The sequence below is a fragment of the Pan troglodytes genome, chromosome 17, assembly GCF_028858775.2.
Source record: "Pan troglodytes isolate AG18354 chromosome 17, NHGRI_mPanTro3-v2.0_pri, whole genome shotgun sequence".
Classification (NCBI taxonomy): domain Eukaryota; kingdom Metazoa; phylum Chordata; class Mammalia; order Primates; family Hominidae; genus Pan; species Pan troglodytes.
Window position 1 is genome coordinate 17142591 of NC_072415.2, and position 18983 is coordinate 17161573.

The window sequence follows — 18983 nt, forward strand, 5'->3', positions numbered from 1 at the left end:
ATCACATGGCGAGAGAAAGCAAAAAATGGGGGAGGTGCCAGGCTCTTTTAAACAACCAGGTGTCATTGTTGTTAATCAGCAACAACAATTAACTTGTCCTTGGGAACTAACTGAGCGAGAACTCACACTCCCACCACCGCAAGGCATTAATCTATCCATCAGGGACCCGCCCCCCCTGACCCAAACACCTCCCATTAGGCCCTACCTCCAACACTGGGGATCAAATTTCAACATAAGATCTAGAAGGACAAACATTCAAATTGTAGCACATTCCTAAGCAGAAGTATGTACCTATGTGCACCAAAATTCATGTACTAGAATATCTAGATCAGTACTAGTTTCCAAATGGTAAATGAACCAAACAGCTGTCAGATAAATAGTATGTGGTTTATTCACACAATGGAATATTATACAACCATGAGAATGAAAATCCATGTACAAATACATGCAACAAAAATCTCACAAACATAATATTGGTGAAAAGAAACCAGATACAAAGAATGCATAATTCCATTTATATATCTCCCCAAACCAGACAGAACTAATCTATGCGCTTAGAACTCAGGATAGTGGTTTCCCTTGGAGAGGTAGTTAACTGGAAGGGAATCTGACGGGGGGCTTCTGGGGTGCCGATTGTATGCACGTGCTCCACTTGTGAAAAATCATTGATGTGTTTCTATAGTTACACTTTAATAAAAAGTTAAACAAAATGATTTGCCTCTGTCTGGATACTCGACTCAAAACTGAAAAAAATGTCTCCTTTGCTCTCAGCCTCTCACTTTGGCTACACTCTCATACTGGCATTCTCAGCTCCTGCCACTTGCAAATGGTGAGGGTGGGAAGAGAATCCCTCTCCCTGCCATGCAGGCTAAACTAGATTTGCTACAGGTTGGGCTGCTAAAGAAGGAGGTCTACCAAACTGAAATTCAAGTCTTATCTCTGCTTCCTGCCAGTGCACTCAAGTGCTGTCTTGCTCTCTCTAACCCCCTCTTTCAACAAAGCCCCTTACTCAGAAATAAACACTCCTCTCAGGGAACATCTAAGTAAGTATCAACGTTTTGAACCAAAAGAATGGAGCTCTAATAGTTAACATCTCAAGCTGCAGGTGGTGGATGGGTGAGGAGTCATCTGGGCTGACACCCGTGGAGGTATATAACAAGCACTTGGAGGGCAGGCCCAGCTTGAGGAGGGGGTGTGAAAATCCTGGCTCTCCTTTGGGCAAGTCTGTATCCTCTATGACTCAGTTTCCTCATCATTAAAATGGGAATAATGGTGCTGAGATGTTATAACAATCAAAATGAGTTACCACAGGTGAAGAATTTAGCAAAGTGACTGACTTAGGTAGGAGGCTAATAAACATTAGCTGTCAGCTCAGCTTTGTCCAAGGTATGTTGCCCCCAAAAAAGCACAACCCAGGAGAAGTCCAGGGAGCAGGGGACTTTAGGGCTTGCTCAAGTCTCCACAGCCAAACTGGAGAGTACCCTTGGATGTCCTGTGCTTCCTCAATATCGTGGTGAGGCGCAGGCACTAAGGAGTGGGGTGACTTTAGGCCTACATGGGAGCAGAGGACAAACTGAGCAGCACAAGAGGGAGGGAAGAACTGACAGTGCCCTGGGATCCAGTCCTGTATGCATCTGCTAAATATCATTACACAAGTATAGTAGCCTTTGCACTGGTTGCCTTCAAAGAATTAGGAATGTCGTTCTGTCAGAGGGCGGGGAATGAAAACACTTGTCAAGTGTGCAGTGTTTGATATAGCAGCAACTAGGGAGGTTCTAACATCACACACTTGTACTTCCTATTTGACCAACAGGCCATCAAGTACCACAGGCATTTTGGTACAACTTCTATTATTGGGGCCTGGTCCCTGGATTTGGCCTCTATTTTGCAGACCCTAGAGACCCTCTGTGGTGACTGGCTCGAGATAACCCAAATGCACAAGGCCTGAGGTAGACAACAGAAAGTCAGTTTTTCAACAAAAAACAATGTTTGGTAGCTAGAATATTCACACTGGCATTTTCACCCTGCAGGCAGACCTATACAAGTAGCCAAACCTTCATTACAAAGATACTTGAAGAGTACTTGAATACAAATCAAAATGACATAATGGCACTAAGCTAAAAAACAGGCTGAAAAAGAAATTCCCAAATAGAGTTAACAAAACTGGATACCTGGCCATCTCATGGCTGAGCAAGCTTTGTCTTCTTTTCTATGATGCTGACCAATATACTCCCAACTCTGCTCTGATCCTCTATTAACATGTGAAGGCAGAGAGCGGTCATGCTCCCTCAATTTCCAAGTGTGGATGGGGGAGCAGGCTGGGAAACTCACTGTGCTGGCAATCTACCTTTCAGTCATTTCAAGATTGCATTAACATAAGTGAGAGTCTCCACCCAATGTTTTCTCCAGCTGAAGGCCAATTTCTTTGGAGAGTCACCCTGGACCCAGAGAACCTGGCTGGGTACTGAAGGCACAGCAGGGCCAAGCCTGATGGTGCAGTGACTCTGCAGAGTCACTCTCACAGAATTGCAATACTTTCCGCAGGTTAGAACACGGCTCCCACAGAAGTGGTTAAAAACTGCCAGCTCCTCTCCCTGAACACAAGCCACTAGTGCTTTCTCAAGTATATTCTAGGCCCAAAGAATTCAACATCAGCATTCTTGGTTAAATCACAATCCAGCTATGTTCCTAGATCAATCATCACAATCCCCAGTTCCATCATTCCCACCAAGAGCTGGTTAGGTCTTCATTTCTAATTCCATTCTCAGAGGATAAACTGCATGGCAGGTCTGGGAGTGCCCCACTTCACTGAGCTTGCAGCAACAGGTGCTCTTCCTGGCCCGACAGTGGAAAGCCATGCCCCCCTCATAATAGTTACCGTAAGTCCTGAATAGAATACCGAACATTTAGACTGCAAGGTGTGTCAAGGAAGAGTCCTACTAGCTCCCTTCCACCTTGGTGATAGGAGAGGATAGGCAGGGGAAGCCTTTTCTAGTCCTCTTCCTAACAGTTCTTAAGTCAATATCCAGAAACTTAATTGTAACAAGGAGACACAGGGGCTTGGGGCCGGGGGGAGGAGGGTGTAGGGTGGTGGAGGAAGAACTGATAAGGCAAGAGACAGGCAAAGCTCAAGGAGGAAGGTGGTGCCTGAACACAGCGCCTGCAGGTGTGGCTCCAGTAAGCCTCCCTGACACCAACAACAGTGGGCTCAGTCCCCAGAGCATCTTCTCAGATCTAATCCTGCTCTCTGCTCCTTTCTGTTCACTGAAGGCCTTAGTAACTCTACCTTTCTGTTCTCCCTGCTTTGTATTACCACTGGCTACTCCATCGTTTGGAGGATTCTTCTCTCCCCCAAGTTACCCATGGCGTGGAAGAGGTTTCAGGCTAAAAGTACATGTATTATTATTACCTGTTAATTAAGACCAGTAAATGTGAACAGAGGAAATAATGATGATGTTTTTCCTGTACCTACAAAGCTATCAATATACTTCCTGGCACTGCCCTAGAATGAAAACGAACCTGCATATGTGACAGGAAGACTTCCTTTCCCCACCTCACTGACACCATTTACAAACCTTTCCTAGCTAATACAGCCACCAGAGTCAGATGCAGTATTACTTATTTCCAAAATGACTTAAGGCAAAAAGACTTATTTTTGTAAACTGGTAACACTTTGTGGAGATTCACAGGCTGCAGAAGGAACTGAAATGAGGAAATCCATATTTTCTTGCTAAAAAGTTTGCAACTCTAACACCATGAACAGTTAATAGATGTACACTAATGAAGACACTATGTTTTTAAAACAAGTATTGTGAATTACAGAAAGTAATGTTTTTGTAAATCATGGCTTAATAATTTAAAAAAGAATACTCAATTGCTCTGCTTCATTCTTGAAGTTTTTCACTACATCTACATCTAAAAACTGGCAAGTTTTCCAAATGGTGGTGTAAAGCAAGGACAACAGTTCACATAAGTACCAGTTTTGGAAAAGCAGTCAGTTACACAAGTGACAACTTTAACAATGGCTCCTACGGTGCAAAGTGCTGAGGTTGTAACAGAGGAACAAGTATTGCTTATTTCTGAAGTGGGTACATGGCATCAGATGGTGAAAATATTCCTACTGCAGTTCCATGTATAAATTTGGAAAAAATGTGCAACATGTCTACATGGGAGGGATTTTCACTAAATTTTGAGAAAAATAACTATGGCACCATTTGTTCAATGAAGAAAGGCAAATGTGTCTAATCACAATCTTGATAACTGGAAACATTAATTACTATGGTAGCAATTTCTCAAAAGAAAGCCCCAAAATTCCAAAATTCTATGCTGCCACTTAAAATGTTCTAACCAGCTCCTGAATTGCAGCATGTTAATGATTATTTCAAAATGCAATAAATTGCTAAAATTTTAGCTAAGTAATTTTTATGAGCATCTGAAATTGAGTTTTAAACTTATAACTTCAGCAATACATATTGAACACTTACATTCAACTGTACAGACCATTAAATGTTGAAAAATGCTATATAACAAAACCATAGAAATGAGCACACTATGAAAATGCTCTCTGACCAATTCTATAACTGCAATAAATTGAATACTGTAAACACACACAGGACAAATCTGAACACTGTGGAAAGAGTTTAGTTGCTTTATCAAGTCATATTATATTTTTATGAGCTAAGATCATAGAGGCAAATGGAATTCTTAGAACATTACCTAAAAATAGATTTTTAAAGACAGAGGTCCCAACTCATTCTTATATACACATGCAAAAGTTCATCTGTCACAGACAGCAAATGTTGAATTTCTACATTGGAGTTTCTGGCAGCATCCTGCACATTTAGAATTAAAATCAACAGACAGAGAAATATCAAATATATCGAGATGAGTTGTTCAAATTTGGGCAGGACAGAACACGGCCCCTCTGGGACTACTGCCTATGTGCTCACTGCTGTTTCTCAAAGGCAAACACCAAGTAAATACCTAAAGAAGAAATAAATAAGAGTTCAGTTTCTCATATGATTACAATAAATAAAACAATCTGTCTTGTTCATAATTTGGTGAAAATTCTTAGGCTCTCAAGCAGCTTCTGAAGAGGAAAATCCCCGTTAATTCTAAGAGTTCCTCTATTATTTGAATCATTTTTAGGCAGACATGGGATGGTATTTGCTTACTTTAAAACAATTATCTACTTACTATAATACTCAGTGATATTGCAGCCCATGGGAAAACCAGTTCAACAGCTCTAAAAATCAGTTTAAGGTAAGAAAAATAAAAGTATAACTAAATTAAAAGTATAACAAATTAAAATTATAATAAAATTAAATTTTAAATAAGTATAACAAAGAAAACTAGAATTAAAAATATTAAAGATATTTTAGAAAACTAGAATTAAAGGAACATACATAACATGACATGTTAACAATTCACCCAATTATCCAATTATTGTGTTGTAGGGCCTTGTGAAGAAAGTAAGCCAAAAGCTCTACGACAATTAATACTTCAGAGATATTATTTCTATTTCTACATGTATCAGCCCCAAGAGCTCTCTCCCTGAAATAAGGTTTCCTGCTTTGACTCAAAGACAGCTAAATGAATTTAGGATTCCTTGTTCCGAATCAAGTTGAAACCTATTAAAGGCATACCTAGCTTTACTTAGCTTTACAAATTGGTGTTTTTTACAAATTGTAGGTATGTGGCAATACCATATCAAGCAAGTCTACTGGCACCATTTTTCCAACAGCACATGCTCGCTTCGGGTTTTTATGTCATATTACAGTAATTCTTGCATTATTTCAAACTTTTCCATTATTATTTGTCATGATGATCTGTAATCAGTGATCTTTGCTATTACTGTAATTGTTTTGGGGTGCCACAAACTTTATCGAGGTGCCTTTATAAGATGGAGAACTCATAAATGTCATGTGTGCTCTGACTGCTCCACTAATCAGCTGTTCCCTCATCTCTCTCCCTCCCTCTCCTTGGCCTCTCTGTTCCTGGAGATACAACAATATTGAAATAAGGCCAGTTAATAATCCTACAATGGTCTCCACATGTTCAAGTGAAAGGAAGACTTGCACATCTCTCACTTTAAATCAGAAGCTAGAAATGATTAAGCTTAGTGAAGAAGGCATGTAAAAAGCTAAAATAGGCAAAAAGCTAGGCTTGAAATCAGCTGTTATGAATGCAAAGGAAAAGTTCTTAAAATAAAAGTCTACTCCAATGAACACACTGGAATAAGAAAGCAAACAGCCTTACTGCTGATTTTCAGAAAAAGTCTGAGTGGTCTGCAAAGATCAACCAGCCACAACATTCCCTTTATCCAAAGCCTAATTCAGAGGCCCTGACTCTCTTCAATTCTATGAAGGATGAGAGAGGTGAGGAAACTGCACAAGAAAAGTCTGAAACTAGAAGTTGGTTCAGGACGTTTAAGGAAAGCAGCCACCTTCATAATGTAACAGTGCAAGATGATGCAGCAAGTGCTGATGTAGAAGCTGCATCAAGTTATGCAGAAGATCTAGCTAAGATCATTGATGAAGGTGGCTACACTAAATAAGATCTTCAATGAAGACGAGACAGTCTTCTATTAGAAGATGTCATCTAGGACTTTCATAGCTAGAGAGAAGTCAATACCTGGTTTCAAAGCTTCAAAAGACAGGGCGACTCTCCTGTTAGGGACTAATGCTGCTAGTGACTTTAAGGTGAAGCCAATGCTCATTTATCATTCCAAAAATCCCAAGGCCCTTAAGAATTATGTAAAATCTGCTCTGCTCATGCTCTATAAATGGAACAAAGCCTGGATGACAGCATATCTGTTCACATCACGGTTTACTGAGTATTTTAGGCCCATTGTTGAGACCTACTGCTCAGAAAAATAAAATTCTTTTCAAAATATTACCGCTCATTGGCAATATACCTGGTCACCCAGGAGGTCTGATGAAGATGTACAAGGAGATTAATGTTATTTTCATGGCTGCTGATACAACATCCATTCTGCAGCCCATTGATCAAGGGGTACTTTTCATTTTTAAGTCTTATTATTTAAGAAATACATTTTGTAAGGCTATAGCTGCCATAGATAATGATTCCTCTGATGGATCTGGATGAAGTAAATTAAAAACCTGATGGAAATGATTCCCCATTCTAGATATCATTAAGAATGTTCATGCTTCATGGGATGAGGTCAAAATATCAACATGAACGCAAGTTTAGAAGAACTGGATTCCAACCCTCATGCATGACTTCAAGGGGTTCAACACATCAGTGGAGGAAGTAGCTGCAGACGGGATGGCAACAACAAGAGAACCAGAATTAGATGTGGAGCCTGCAGATGTGACTGAATTGCTGCAATCTCATGATCAAACTTGAACAAATGAAGAGCTGCTTCTTATGGATGAGCTTGAGATAGAATCTACTTCTGGTAAACACATTGGGAACATTGTTGAAATGACAAGGATTTCGAATATTAATATTACAAAAACTTAGTTGATAAAGACCAGTAGGGTTTCAGAGGAGTGACTCCAATTTAGAAATAAGTTCTACAGTGGGTAAAACGCTATCAAACAGCACTGCATGCTACAGAGAAATCTTCTGTGAAAGAATGGTCAATCAATGAGGCAAACTTCATTGTCTTAACTGCCACAGCCACACCAATCTTCGGCAACCACCATCCATCAAGAGTATTTCCGCCATGGAGGAAAGACCCTTCACCAGCAGAAAAGATTCAGATTCACTGAAGGTTCAGATGATCATCAGCATTTTTTTACCAATGAAGTATTTTTAAATTAAGGTATGTACATTGTTTTCAGACACAACACTACTGCACACTTAACAGACTACAGTAAACATAACTTTTATATGCACTGGGAAACCAAAAAATCTGAGTGTCTTGCTTTATTGTGGTGGTCTAGAACTGAACTTGCAGTATCTCCAAGGTATGCCTGTATATCTTCTAATAAAATACCAACAGATTTTAGGGCAAGAAAATACCTGCAAAGGTGACAAATCCTGCAAACATCACAAGGATGTTTGGGGCATGTGCTAGGATACTCAACAGTGAGTCAAGATCAAGTCCATCTAAGCTGGAGGCCTCACTCCTTGAGATGACTTCTTCTGAAGGGAGGGTAGATGAACACAGCTAACTGCCTGATGGCCTCCCAAGACTCCAGCTTCTTGCTCTTCCAACCCAACTTGTACAGGAATACCATAGCAGTTTTTCCAAAATACTACTTTGGTCACCTTATTTACCGGTTTCCAATTTCTTTTAGTTGAAATGAAATGTGGCTAGTAGCACAGTGATAGGACAGAAAACAGGCAGGGTGTTCATCAATTCTGTGGTTCTTGCCAGAAGGTAAGGAGACAAAGCAGTCCCCAGCACTTGCAACACATCAGCGTGCACAGCATGTCAGCACTCACAGCTGGCCAGTATCACTCATGCTGTCCCCCACTCTGTGTGACCTTTCTGCAGCCCAGCTCTGCCAAATCCCACCCCCCACACACCCATACCAATTGCAAACAACCCCTCAGTCCTGTCCTGTCCTCATTTAGGGTCATTTGAAACCACTAACATGCTAGAGTCTGATTTTCAATACATAATAGCAACTTTCTTTCTAACTTGAAACTCCTAAAAAGTCCCACTTATTGTATAAAATGCCTTCTATGCAGGCATTTCAATTGGGATTTTAAAAAATCAAATCGTGAACCACTTCCACTTCCAGAAATAAATCAATAGCAATTCTCTCCTTTCTCATTTAAAGCCATCTTCTAGAGGAGCAGCGGCTCTGGTGATAGCTTAATGATCAGACCAGTAGAAGTCTAAAATGTAGCCTGGGCCTTTTAGACTCGTGATGGCATGCAAAATACGCTCAACCCATGAAGCCCTCTAGCTTAGAACAGAGCAATTCATCAAACAGCCAAACAATCCTGGGGTGCTACACCCGAGGTGCAATTTGGCCACTGCTCTCTTCGCATGTCCAGCCCATCTCTTCCAATTGTCTGGGGCCATCTAATTTTTCATTTGTACATGATGACTAAAGTCCACACTTAATAATATAAAAATACAGTTCTAAGCCACAGCCAGTACCGCCATCATGATGACTCGTGATCAAAATTTACACTCTACTTTGGGACCAGCAGGATGTCTAAGACAGGCAACCAGTCTCCACTGCAGGGAAAAAGTAATAAAATCCATAGTTTATGCACATGCTCACCAGTGTGTCAAGCATGATCGTATGTGTATAACATCCTCCAGTCCGATTTCTAGTAATAGTACCAATGTTCAAAGACAAATAGCCTCAAAATACTGGTCTTGCTTGACTCCTTTCCTCTTCTTCTCTATCCAACTCAGGAAGTCTTACTAGATTTTCCTTTTGCCAGGCTTCCATGAAACCATAGTGAAAATGACAGATCACTTAGGTAAGCTAACCACAGGTTAGCTCTGTGATCTTAGCTAAGTTGTTAGTCTTCTCATCTGTGAAAGGAGATATAATACTCTACTCATAAAGTCATTGTGAGGATTAAATGAGTTACAACATGTGAGTTATTACAAGGATTAAAAACATTACACGCACCTGCACGTGTTCAACACTCAGTAATATCAATATTATTACTACATCCCAGATGTCATTAGCTTAGTTTTCATTAAGCTCTCTTTCACCTTTGTGCCCCACTACAGTATCATTAGCACTTAAAACTTTGCGTAGCAGTGTTTATTTGTGCCTGTTCCTTCCATTACAGTGTAGACTTCTAGAAGGTAGAGATTTAACATCTTTATTTTACTTTATCTTTCACAGAACTTCACGTAAATCAATAATGTTTATCAAATGGATTGTCCTTAATGACCACTTGTGCCTCAACATCACCAACAACCATGTAAGGGGATTCCTACAGTAACAATGAGGCTCTGCAACCTGACTTCCTCAACACCCACTGCTGAAGAACCACAGGCCTTCACAGATTTGCTGTGCTTCTGGCTTCTCTTCTGAACACAGGAACTTCACTTCAGAATATCTTTGCACCACATTTGTCCCCTATCATGCACACCTCTAACACATCCTGCTCATGGATGTTTCATTGAATGTTCTAGTATTATTATGCCTTCACTGTCACATCAGAGTGGCCAAATAAAAAAAAGACATGCAAGTATTCTATAAGCCAAAAATTTCACTAGAAATCTGAGGTAAACACTTCAAATGGAGATGGCTACTTAGTAACAAATAGGCAATGAGAATGTTTACACATGCTCACTGAAGTTTATGCTGAGGAAGACCCTGTGTACAGTGTATCTTCTCTTGGCACTACACAGCTGTGCAAGAAAGGAGGATTAGACATATGTAGAGATATACGTATTTGTGTGTGTGTGTAAACACAAACAAAACCTAAAATGTCAGAAAAACTCCAAGTTTTCAGATTTTTTTTTGAGAGTCTCGCTGTGTTGCCCAGACTGGAGTGCAGTGATGTAATCACAGCTCACTGCAGCCTTGACTTCTCAGGCTCAAGGAATCCTCCCACCTCAGCCTCCTGAGTAGCTGGACTACAGGCACATGCCACCATGACTAGCTAATTTTTTTGTATTTTTGGTAGAGACAAGCATTTGCCATGTTGCCCAGACCGGTCTCAACTCCTGGGCTCGAGGAATCTGTCTGTCTCGGCATCCCAAAATACTGAGATTACTAGTGTGAGCCACAGTGCCCAGGCTTTTTTCAGGTTTTAATGATCACTTTGAAACAGGACCTTTGAAATTATCAGTTAATCTATGCTGATGATATACTCACTTGTAGCTTCCCATTCTGATTTACTTAAGGTTCCCTAAAATTACAAAAGAGAAAAAGAAAATTTTAGATTCAATATGGAAGTAAACATATGCTTATTTCTAAATAATGGGCAGAGATGGCCAAAAGACCCTAACTTCATTGTAAATACACATTCGATTCACTGTTAATCATATTGTGACCTGAGCATATAAAAGAAATCGGTGAGATTCACTTTGAAAGTCATCTTCTCACACTTTTATCCTCCTGCCAAATTCTCAAATTCTCATCCAAAGGGTGAATGTGTGTGAAGAGGGCATAGTGTGTGTGTGTGTGTGTGTGTGTGTAACTGGAAAATGCATCTATCTTGTATTTTTTTTTTTTTTTCTTTTTTTGAGACAGAGCCTTGCTCTGTCGCCCAGACTGGAGGGCAGTGGCGTGATCTTGGCTCACTGCAAGCTCTGCCTCCTGGGTTCATGCCATTCTCCTGCCTCAGCCTGCCGAGTAGCTGGGACTACAGGCACCCGCCACCACGCGTGGCTAATTTTTTGCATTTTTAGTAAAGACGAGGTTTCACCGTGTCAGCCAGGATGGTCTCAATCTCCTGACCTTGTGATCCGCCCGCCTCAGCCTCCCAAAGTGCTGGGATTACAGGCATTGAGCCATCGCGCCCGGCCTATCTTGTATTCTTTCTTTTGAGACAGAGTCTGGCTCTGTCGCCCAGGCTGGAGTGCAGTGGTGCGATCTCGGCTCACTGCAAGCTCCGCCTCCCGGGTTCACCCCATTCTCCTGCCTCAGCCTCACAAGTAGCTGGGACTATAGGGGCCCGTCACCACGTCCAGCTAATTTTTGTATTTTTAGTAGAGGCAGGGTTTCACTGTTAGCCAGTACGGTCTCGATTTCCTGACCTCATGATCCACCTGCCTCGGCCTCCCAAAGTGCTGGGATTACAGGCGTGAGCCACTGTACCCGGCCCTATCTTGTATTCTTAATTTGGAAAATGAAAAAATAAAAAAGGCCTATCTTGAAATATCAAACAGCACTGGTGGAAAAAATACAATTTTTGTGTTTTTTCAAAGGAATAACAAAATAAAGTACATATTACACAAAGGAAATAAATTATATTTATGTAGCTATCAAAATATTAAAGATATGTGTTGCTTTGCACACACCATTAACTATAATAACAAGATCTAGTGGCAGTTCTAGTGATGTCATTTTTCCAGATGTGATAAATGAAAACAATATTCTAAGATATTAGCAAAAATGTGCTATGAAAATATCTGTAACTTCTACTGATGACAAAGTCACAGCAGCAGCTAATACCACTGTGGTACTATTGTAGTAATCATTTTTAAAATGTAAACTTTTACACAGAAATTAGTATAGGTGAAGATGTAATTTTTTCCCATTTAAATTCCTGGACTGCTGCATTCTATGTATGAAATGCTGTGATTCATTGGTGCCTACATTAGCAGGGAACTTGCACACCAACCCTGTAATTTTTTCACTGTCCTCACTGCCTTAGATATAGCACTCCATTCTCAGTCCACTGAAATAAATTTTATTCCATATTCTGTGGTTATAACAAGTCAACATCACTTAGTGGAAACAACTGATTTGTAAGTCAGTGAGCCTAAGTATTGTAAACAAGTGAAATAATTTCCTATGTCTCCATATAAGCATGTTCTTTTTTTCATTCTCTATGAAATACTTTCATAAATTAAAACTTACCAAAGGTAACCTTACTTGACTGTTCTTCATGTACTTTGCTGCATGTTCATAGTCATCCACCTTCTCAGAGACAAGTTTAGAACTCTCATTTGCAGGATATGGCTGGGGAAAGAAATGAAAGTCCTAGTTACAATAACTGAAATTTACAATTCAGAATTAAACATGCTAAATCACTGAAATAACATAATTAGGAGAATAATCTGTAAGCACTACTTCAGGAATACAAACTATACATACTTTTGAAATACAGAAAAAAATTAAAAAAAAGGAAGAATCCTCTCTTAAACCAATTTTTTTAAAATATTATACTAGGGTATATTATTCCAGGGTACATGTGCAAAACGTTCAGGTTTATTACATAGGTATACATGTGCCATGTTGGTTTGCTGCACCCATCAACTCATCATTTACATTAGGTATTTCTCCTAATGCTATACCTCCCCCAGACCCCCACCCCATGACAGGCCCCCCCGTGTGTGATGTTCCCCTTCCTGTGTCCATGTGTTCTCATTGCTCAACTCCCACCTATGAGTGAGAACATGTGGTGGTTGGTTTTCTGTCCTTGTGTTAGTTTGCTTAGAATGATGGTTTCCAGCTTCATCCACGTCCCTACAAAGGACATGAACTCATCCTTTTATATGGCTGCATAGTATTCCATGGTGTATATGTGCCACATTTTCTTAATCTAGTCTATCATTGATGGACATCTGGGTTGGTTTCATGTCTCTGCTACTGTGAATCAGTGCTGCAATAAACATACATGTGCATGTGTCTTTATAGCAGCATGATTTATAATCCTTTGGGTATACACCCAGTAATGGGATTGCTGGGTCAAATGGTATTTCTAGTTCTAGATCCTTGAGGAATCGCCACATTGTCTTCCACAATGGTTGAACTAGTTTACAGTCTCACCAACAGTGTAAAAGCATTCCTATTTCTCCACATCCTCTCCAGCATCTGTTGTTTCCTGAATTTTTAATGATCGCCATTCTAACTGGCGTGAGATGGTATCTCATTGTGGTTTTGATTTGCATTTCTCTGATGACCAGTGATGATGAGCATTTCCTCTGTGTCTGTTGGCTGCATAAATGTCGTGTTTTGAGAAGTGTCTGTTCATATCCTTTGCCCACTTTTTGATGGGGTTGTTTTTTTCTTGTAAACTTGTTTAAGTTCTTTGTAGATTATGGATATTAGCCCTTTATCAGATGGGTAGACTGCAAAAATTTTCTCCCATTCTGTAGGTTGCCTGTTCACTCTGATGATAGTTTCTTTTGCTGTGCATAAGTACATCTAATTTAGTTTAATTAGATCCCATTTGTCTATTTTGGCTTTTGTTGCCATTGCTTTTGGTGTTTTAGTCATGAAGTCTTTGCCCATGCCTATGTCCTGAATGGTATTGCCTAGGTTTTCTTCTAGGGTTTTTATGGTTTTATGTCTTACATTTAAGTCTTTAATCCATCTTGAGTTAATTTTTATATAAAGTGTAAGGAAGGGATCCAGTTTCAGCTTTCTACATATGGCTAGCCAGTTTTCCCAGCACCATTTCTTAAATAGGGAATCCTTTCTCCATTGCTTGTTTTTGTCAGGTTTGTCAAAGATCAGATGTAAACTAGCATCTTTTTTTTTGAGACAGAGTCTTGCTCTGTCTCCCAGGCTGTATTGCAGTGGCAGGATCTCCATTCACTGCAACCTTGGCCTCCCGAGCTCAAGTGATCCTCCACCTCAACCTCCTGGGTAGCTGGGACTACACGCACAAGCCACTATGCTGGCTAATTTTTAAAAATTTTTTTGTAGGGACAAGGTTTCAGTATGTTGCCCAGGCTGGTCTTAAATTTCTGGTCTCAAAGAATTCTCCTACCTCAGCCTCCCAAAGCGCTGAGATCACAGGTGTGAACCACCACATCCAGCCTTATGGTCAACTTTTATCATAATCTTAGGATATTCACAGCTGGAAGAAGCTACATAATTTAATCACCACCAAGAACCATTTAGCAGCAAACACTTGCACCTTCTCTACTGTTAGCCAAAGGCTTTGTATATAAATACAAAGCTTAAAGATGTCATAAAAAGAGCTAAATATTAAAATGATGGCAATTTAATAGCCACGAAAAGCATAAATAGCAATTACAAATAATACAAATGAAAAAGTCAAGCCAACACAGAACGCTGTTTAATAATCCAGCCTCCAAAATACAGACATTTCCCATATTTACCTAAGACTCTGGAAAAGGGTCAGAAAAACATGCTGTGTTTTTAAGGGTATGCTGGCCAAATGTTTATCCAAGTTACTTCAAGTGCCATTTTTAATTCATTTTAAGTGATATCCCTTTATAGTATCTGCATTTTGCCTTTTAATACATGTAAATCAGGCCTGGCTCGGTAGCTCATGCTGTAACCCCAGCACTTTGGGAGGCCGAGGAAGGCAGATCACTTGAGCTCAGGGGTTCGAGACTAGCCTGGGCAACATTTCAACATCCTGTCTCTACGTAAAATACAAAAAGTAGCCAGGTGTGGTGGCACGTGCCTGTAGTCCCAGCTACTCAGAAGGGGGAGGTGAAAGGATCACTTAGGCCGGGTTTAGGTGAGGCTGGGGGAGAAGGGTCGGAGGGGAGGGGTTGCAGTGTGCCAAGATGCCAAGATGGTGTCAGTGCACTCCAGCTTGGATGACAGAGCGAGACTCTGTCTCCCCAACTCCCTCACCAAAAAACAAACCAGATACATGCAAATCAAAACACAATAAATTACATAAAACATTTAATAGAACCATCTACTCTACAAAGTTTATGTTTTTAATAATTCATTTATAATTTTTTATAATTCTTTGTCTTATTGCAATAAACCAGCTAGAAAGGAGGCACTTTAAACTTACAACTCCCTAATAAACTTTTAAGAAAATGATCTATGAATATCTGCTTTGCAATCTTCTTTGTCTCTTTTCTTTATAAACATCCTGCAGCAAGTTTAGGCATTAGAAATTAACCTATTTATTTGCTGTTTTAAAAGTACTCAGCTATTTGAGACTGCTGTATCATTAGCATAAACCACCTTACTTTGTATCACATCCCAACACAGGGCTCTAAGAAAGAACAGATTACCAATCAGTTTTTTTTGAACTTTAATTCCACATATTGTAGTTTTACCATATCACAAAGCTTCAGAACTTCGTTTTTGAATGCCTACCAAACTATTTTGTTGTAAACTTGTTCTTCAACTTATCCTCCATGTGATTATCTGCTTATCACTGGACACCCAGTTTCTCTTCTCTACTGATCATTTTGAAAGACCAACCAATACATGATTATAAAGCTGTAAAACATCGTTATTTTTTAAAATTGATTTTATTTTTTGAGATGGAGTTTCAGTTTCGTCACCCAGGCTGGAGAGCAGTGGCGTGATCTTCGCTCACTGCAACCTCCACCTCCTGGGTTCAAGTGATTCTCCTGCCTCAGCCTCCTGAGTAGCTGGGATTACAAGTACGCACCACCACACCTGGCTAATTTTGTATTTTTAGTAGAGACGGGGTTTTACCATGTTGGCCAGGCTGCTCTACAACTCCTGACCTCAGGTTATCTGCCCGCCTCGGCCTCCCAAAGTGCTGGGGTTACAGGCATGAGCCACCATGCCAGGACCAAAACTTATTAAAACATATATATCTTAGTGTCTCCTCTAAAAGGAGTTACTTTTCCAGAACTGTCCCTAGAATATGTTTGCTGGTGAAAAAAAGAAAACAGGTGTCAGGACCTACAGTTCCATGGCCTACGTCTTTTCATTCTTTCTTCTCTCTGTTCCAACGCTCCAGGAAAGCAGAAAAGTTGTACTGGTTCTAGTGCTGAACCCAGATAAAAGCTGGATGCTTCAGGAAAAGACTTTTTGGGACAAATATCAAGAAACAGATCCATTTAAACCTCTGACCTGGTCGAAAGCAGTGGCATCCGACTGCTCTTTCCACCTCTGGTCTGGTCTCAAAGTCCCTCCAAACCATCTCCCATTATGCCACCCAAGTAGTGTCCTAACTCTTATCTGGTCATGTCCTTTCCTGCTCCAAGTCCTTTACACGCCCACCAGAGTGACTTGGTCAAGAAGGAGGAAAACCAAAGGATTTTTCAAACTACATGCTATTACTGCTTCTGTCCCCAGACAGCCATGGTAACAGGTCATATCCCCAAGTGCAGTACTGGGGGAGAAGGAAGACTGCTGAAGAACTGTGAAGGCCATTAGTACTACTTCCTCAAACATCTCCTGTGCACTCTGGTTTCTCTGCCTGTCCTCTACCAATCTTCTTCCTTCCCAAAAGGCCCTTTATAAACTCACTGCACTTGGAATGCTTCAATACTGCAGTTCCCATCATGGACTGCATTATTCACTGAAATAACATGCCATAAAATTCTTGTTATCCCATACCCTACCATACCTAAGTAGATTTTGACATACATTACACAAGTGAATTCACTACCCATATGCTAAGAGAAAGGCTAAATAATTGACCACTATCATGCAAAGCACCATCAAATAAAGGCAATATGCTAAAGATATGCTGTATATGTGGGACAGGGGGACTTATCCACACATAGTTTTGCTAGTTTTCTCCTCTTCCTTAAGTCAAACAAAACAAGCATCCATTCCTAATATAAAGCCAATAAAAACATTCTTAGATCTAAAGTATAGGAAATATAACTAATGAGGAATATGAAATTTTACTGATTATGTATCTTAAAAGACAATTTAGAATTTATAAAAAGTCCTCCCACTCAACATTGTGGGAGTGGCTGGGTGCAGGTGCAACTTCAACAGGAGACTTCTGTTTGAGTATCATCTACAAAAACTGAAGAAAATCTAAAGGTTAGTATGCCTTGAGCAAGTCATTATCCTCTGAGCCTCAGGCTGCCCACTAAAAAAATGTGAAAACTGGCCAGGTGCAGTGGCTCACACCTGTAATCCCAGTACTTTGGGAGGCCAAGGCGGGAGGATTGCTTGATGAGGCCAGGAGTTTGAGACCAGCCTGGGAAACACGGCAAAACTTCATCAGCACAAAAAGTTTAAAACTGAGACAGGTGTAGTGACACACGCTTGTAGTCAGTTACTCAGGAGGCTCAGGTGGGAGGATCACCTTCCAGAAGGTGAAGGCCTCAGTGAGCTGTGATCACATCACTGCACTCCAGCCTGGGCAACAGAGCGAGATCCTGTCATTAACAAAAAAAAGGAAAAAAATTAGTGAAAAGTTACCATTCTGCCTACTTCATGGGGGTAATTATAAGGATAAATAAGTCAGAGTATGCTTAAAGTACTTAAACTGAATAAACTCTCTAAGGAAGTTTAATGTCCATTTGATGAATATGATTCTACTGATCAATAATAAAAATGCTCACTGAATATTTTAGGTCTGTCCAACCAAACATTGTCTGGTAAGGAGAAAAAGGAAAAACAATCAATGGCTGTGTAATTGAAGCTTATATAGATACCTTCACTGCTGCATTAGGACAGGAGAGGTCTCAGCAACAACACAGTCTAAAAGACTGGAACCCTGCTAAAGAATTACCATACAATAAAATTATGTATGGTTTGAGCTTGTCTGGACACTGGCCAGGAAGGTTCTAAATTACTGTCGTAACCAAAAGGCACTGTTGTAAAGAACTGGTTCTCAACTTGGGGCAATTTTGTCCACCAGGGGATATTTGGCAATGTCTGGAGAGAGTTTTCTGGTTATCGTAACTGGGGACAAGAGTGTTACTGGAAGGCATCTAGTGCGTAGAAGCCAGGAATGCTACTGAATATCCTACAATGCACAGCATCCCACAGCAAGGAATTATCCAGAACAAAATGTCAACAGTCCTGAGGCTGAGAAATACTATTTTAAAGCAGTACTATCTAGAAACAGAATTTGGTAACACCAGTACTCATTCTTTCATCAAGTATTTACTGAGCACTCACCATGCAGTTTCTGTATCAAGCTCCGTCCTAGGTGCTGAAGAGCGTAATACACATAACTATTTCATTTTCAGATGGCCTTGCAAGGATCTCAAGAACAGCCAAACAAGTTCACCATGACTGAAATTTGTACATCTTTTCTAAATACTCACCTCCAAGGCCTGCATTCGTTTTAAGAGCATTTTATTTTCATTGTTCTTAATCTTTTCTTCGTAGAATTCGAGAAATGTTTTTTTGTAGACCAGTTTCATATTGTACTTCTTTGCCATTCTGTCCAAAAAAGAATACTTAATGAAAAAGCTTCCACATGTTTGTAATTCCTCAACTTACTTTTGTACAGCAATGACATCTTCCGGACTTAACTAAAAAAGCTACCATTTCCTTGATAAATTCACAATAGAGTAATACAAAATGAATCAAGAGTAACATATCACACCTAAAAGAAACATGCATTCTAAATCTCAGGGGTTTCAGAGGGCTCTATTAGTATAACATAAAGGTCAGGAAGCAAATGAGAGTCTCCGGAGCTGTGAGATGCAGAAGAAGTGTAGGAAACTCTTTTCTACTGATTCCATT

At 40.1% G+C, this 18983-nt stretch overlaps 1 protein-coding gene and 1 long non-coding RNA gene across 7 annotated transcripts in view; one reads left to right on the plus strand and one right to left on the minus strand.

Moving 5' to 3' along the window:
• Window positions 1–368: 368 nt before the first annotated feature.
• Window positions 369–18983, minus strand: part of RNMT (RNA guanine-7 methyltransferase) — a 37429-nt gene continuing 18814 nt past the window's right edge. For 2 of the 6 annotated variants that reach the window (XM_001171256.5, XM_001171239.4), the window contains 4 exons: window positions 18560–18677; window positions 12483–12584; window positions 10773–10806; window positions 369–4983 (listed from right to left, as the gene is read on the minus strand). In XM_001171256.5, coding sequence (XP_001171256.1) covers window positions 4946–4983; window positions 10773–10806; window positions 12483–12584; window positions 18560–18677 — 292 coding nt within the window. In that variant the 3' untranslated portion in view covers window positions 369–4945. Of the gene's footprint in view, window positions 4984–7741; window positions 9470–10772; window positions 10807–12482; window positions 12585–15580; window positions 17663–18559; window positions 18678–18983 lie in introns of those variants that run through there. The other 4 variants (XM_054672127.2, XM_054672128.2, XM_063795510.1 and 1 more) reach the window with 3 other exon arrangements.
• Window positions 2789–10076, plus strand: LOC134808580 (uncharacterized). Its single transcript, XR_010151849.1, has 2 exons — window positions 2789–2879; window positions 9792–10076. It is a non-coding gene; the product is annotated as an uncharacterized LOC134808580 (long non-coding RNA).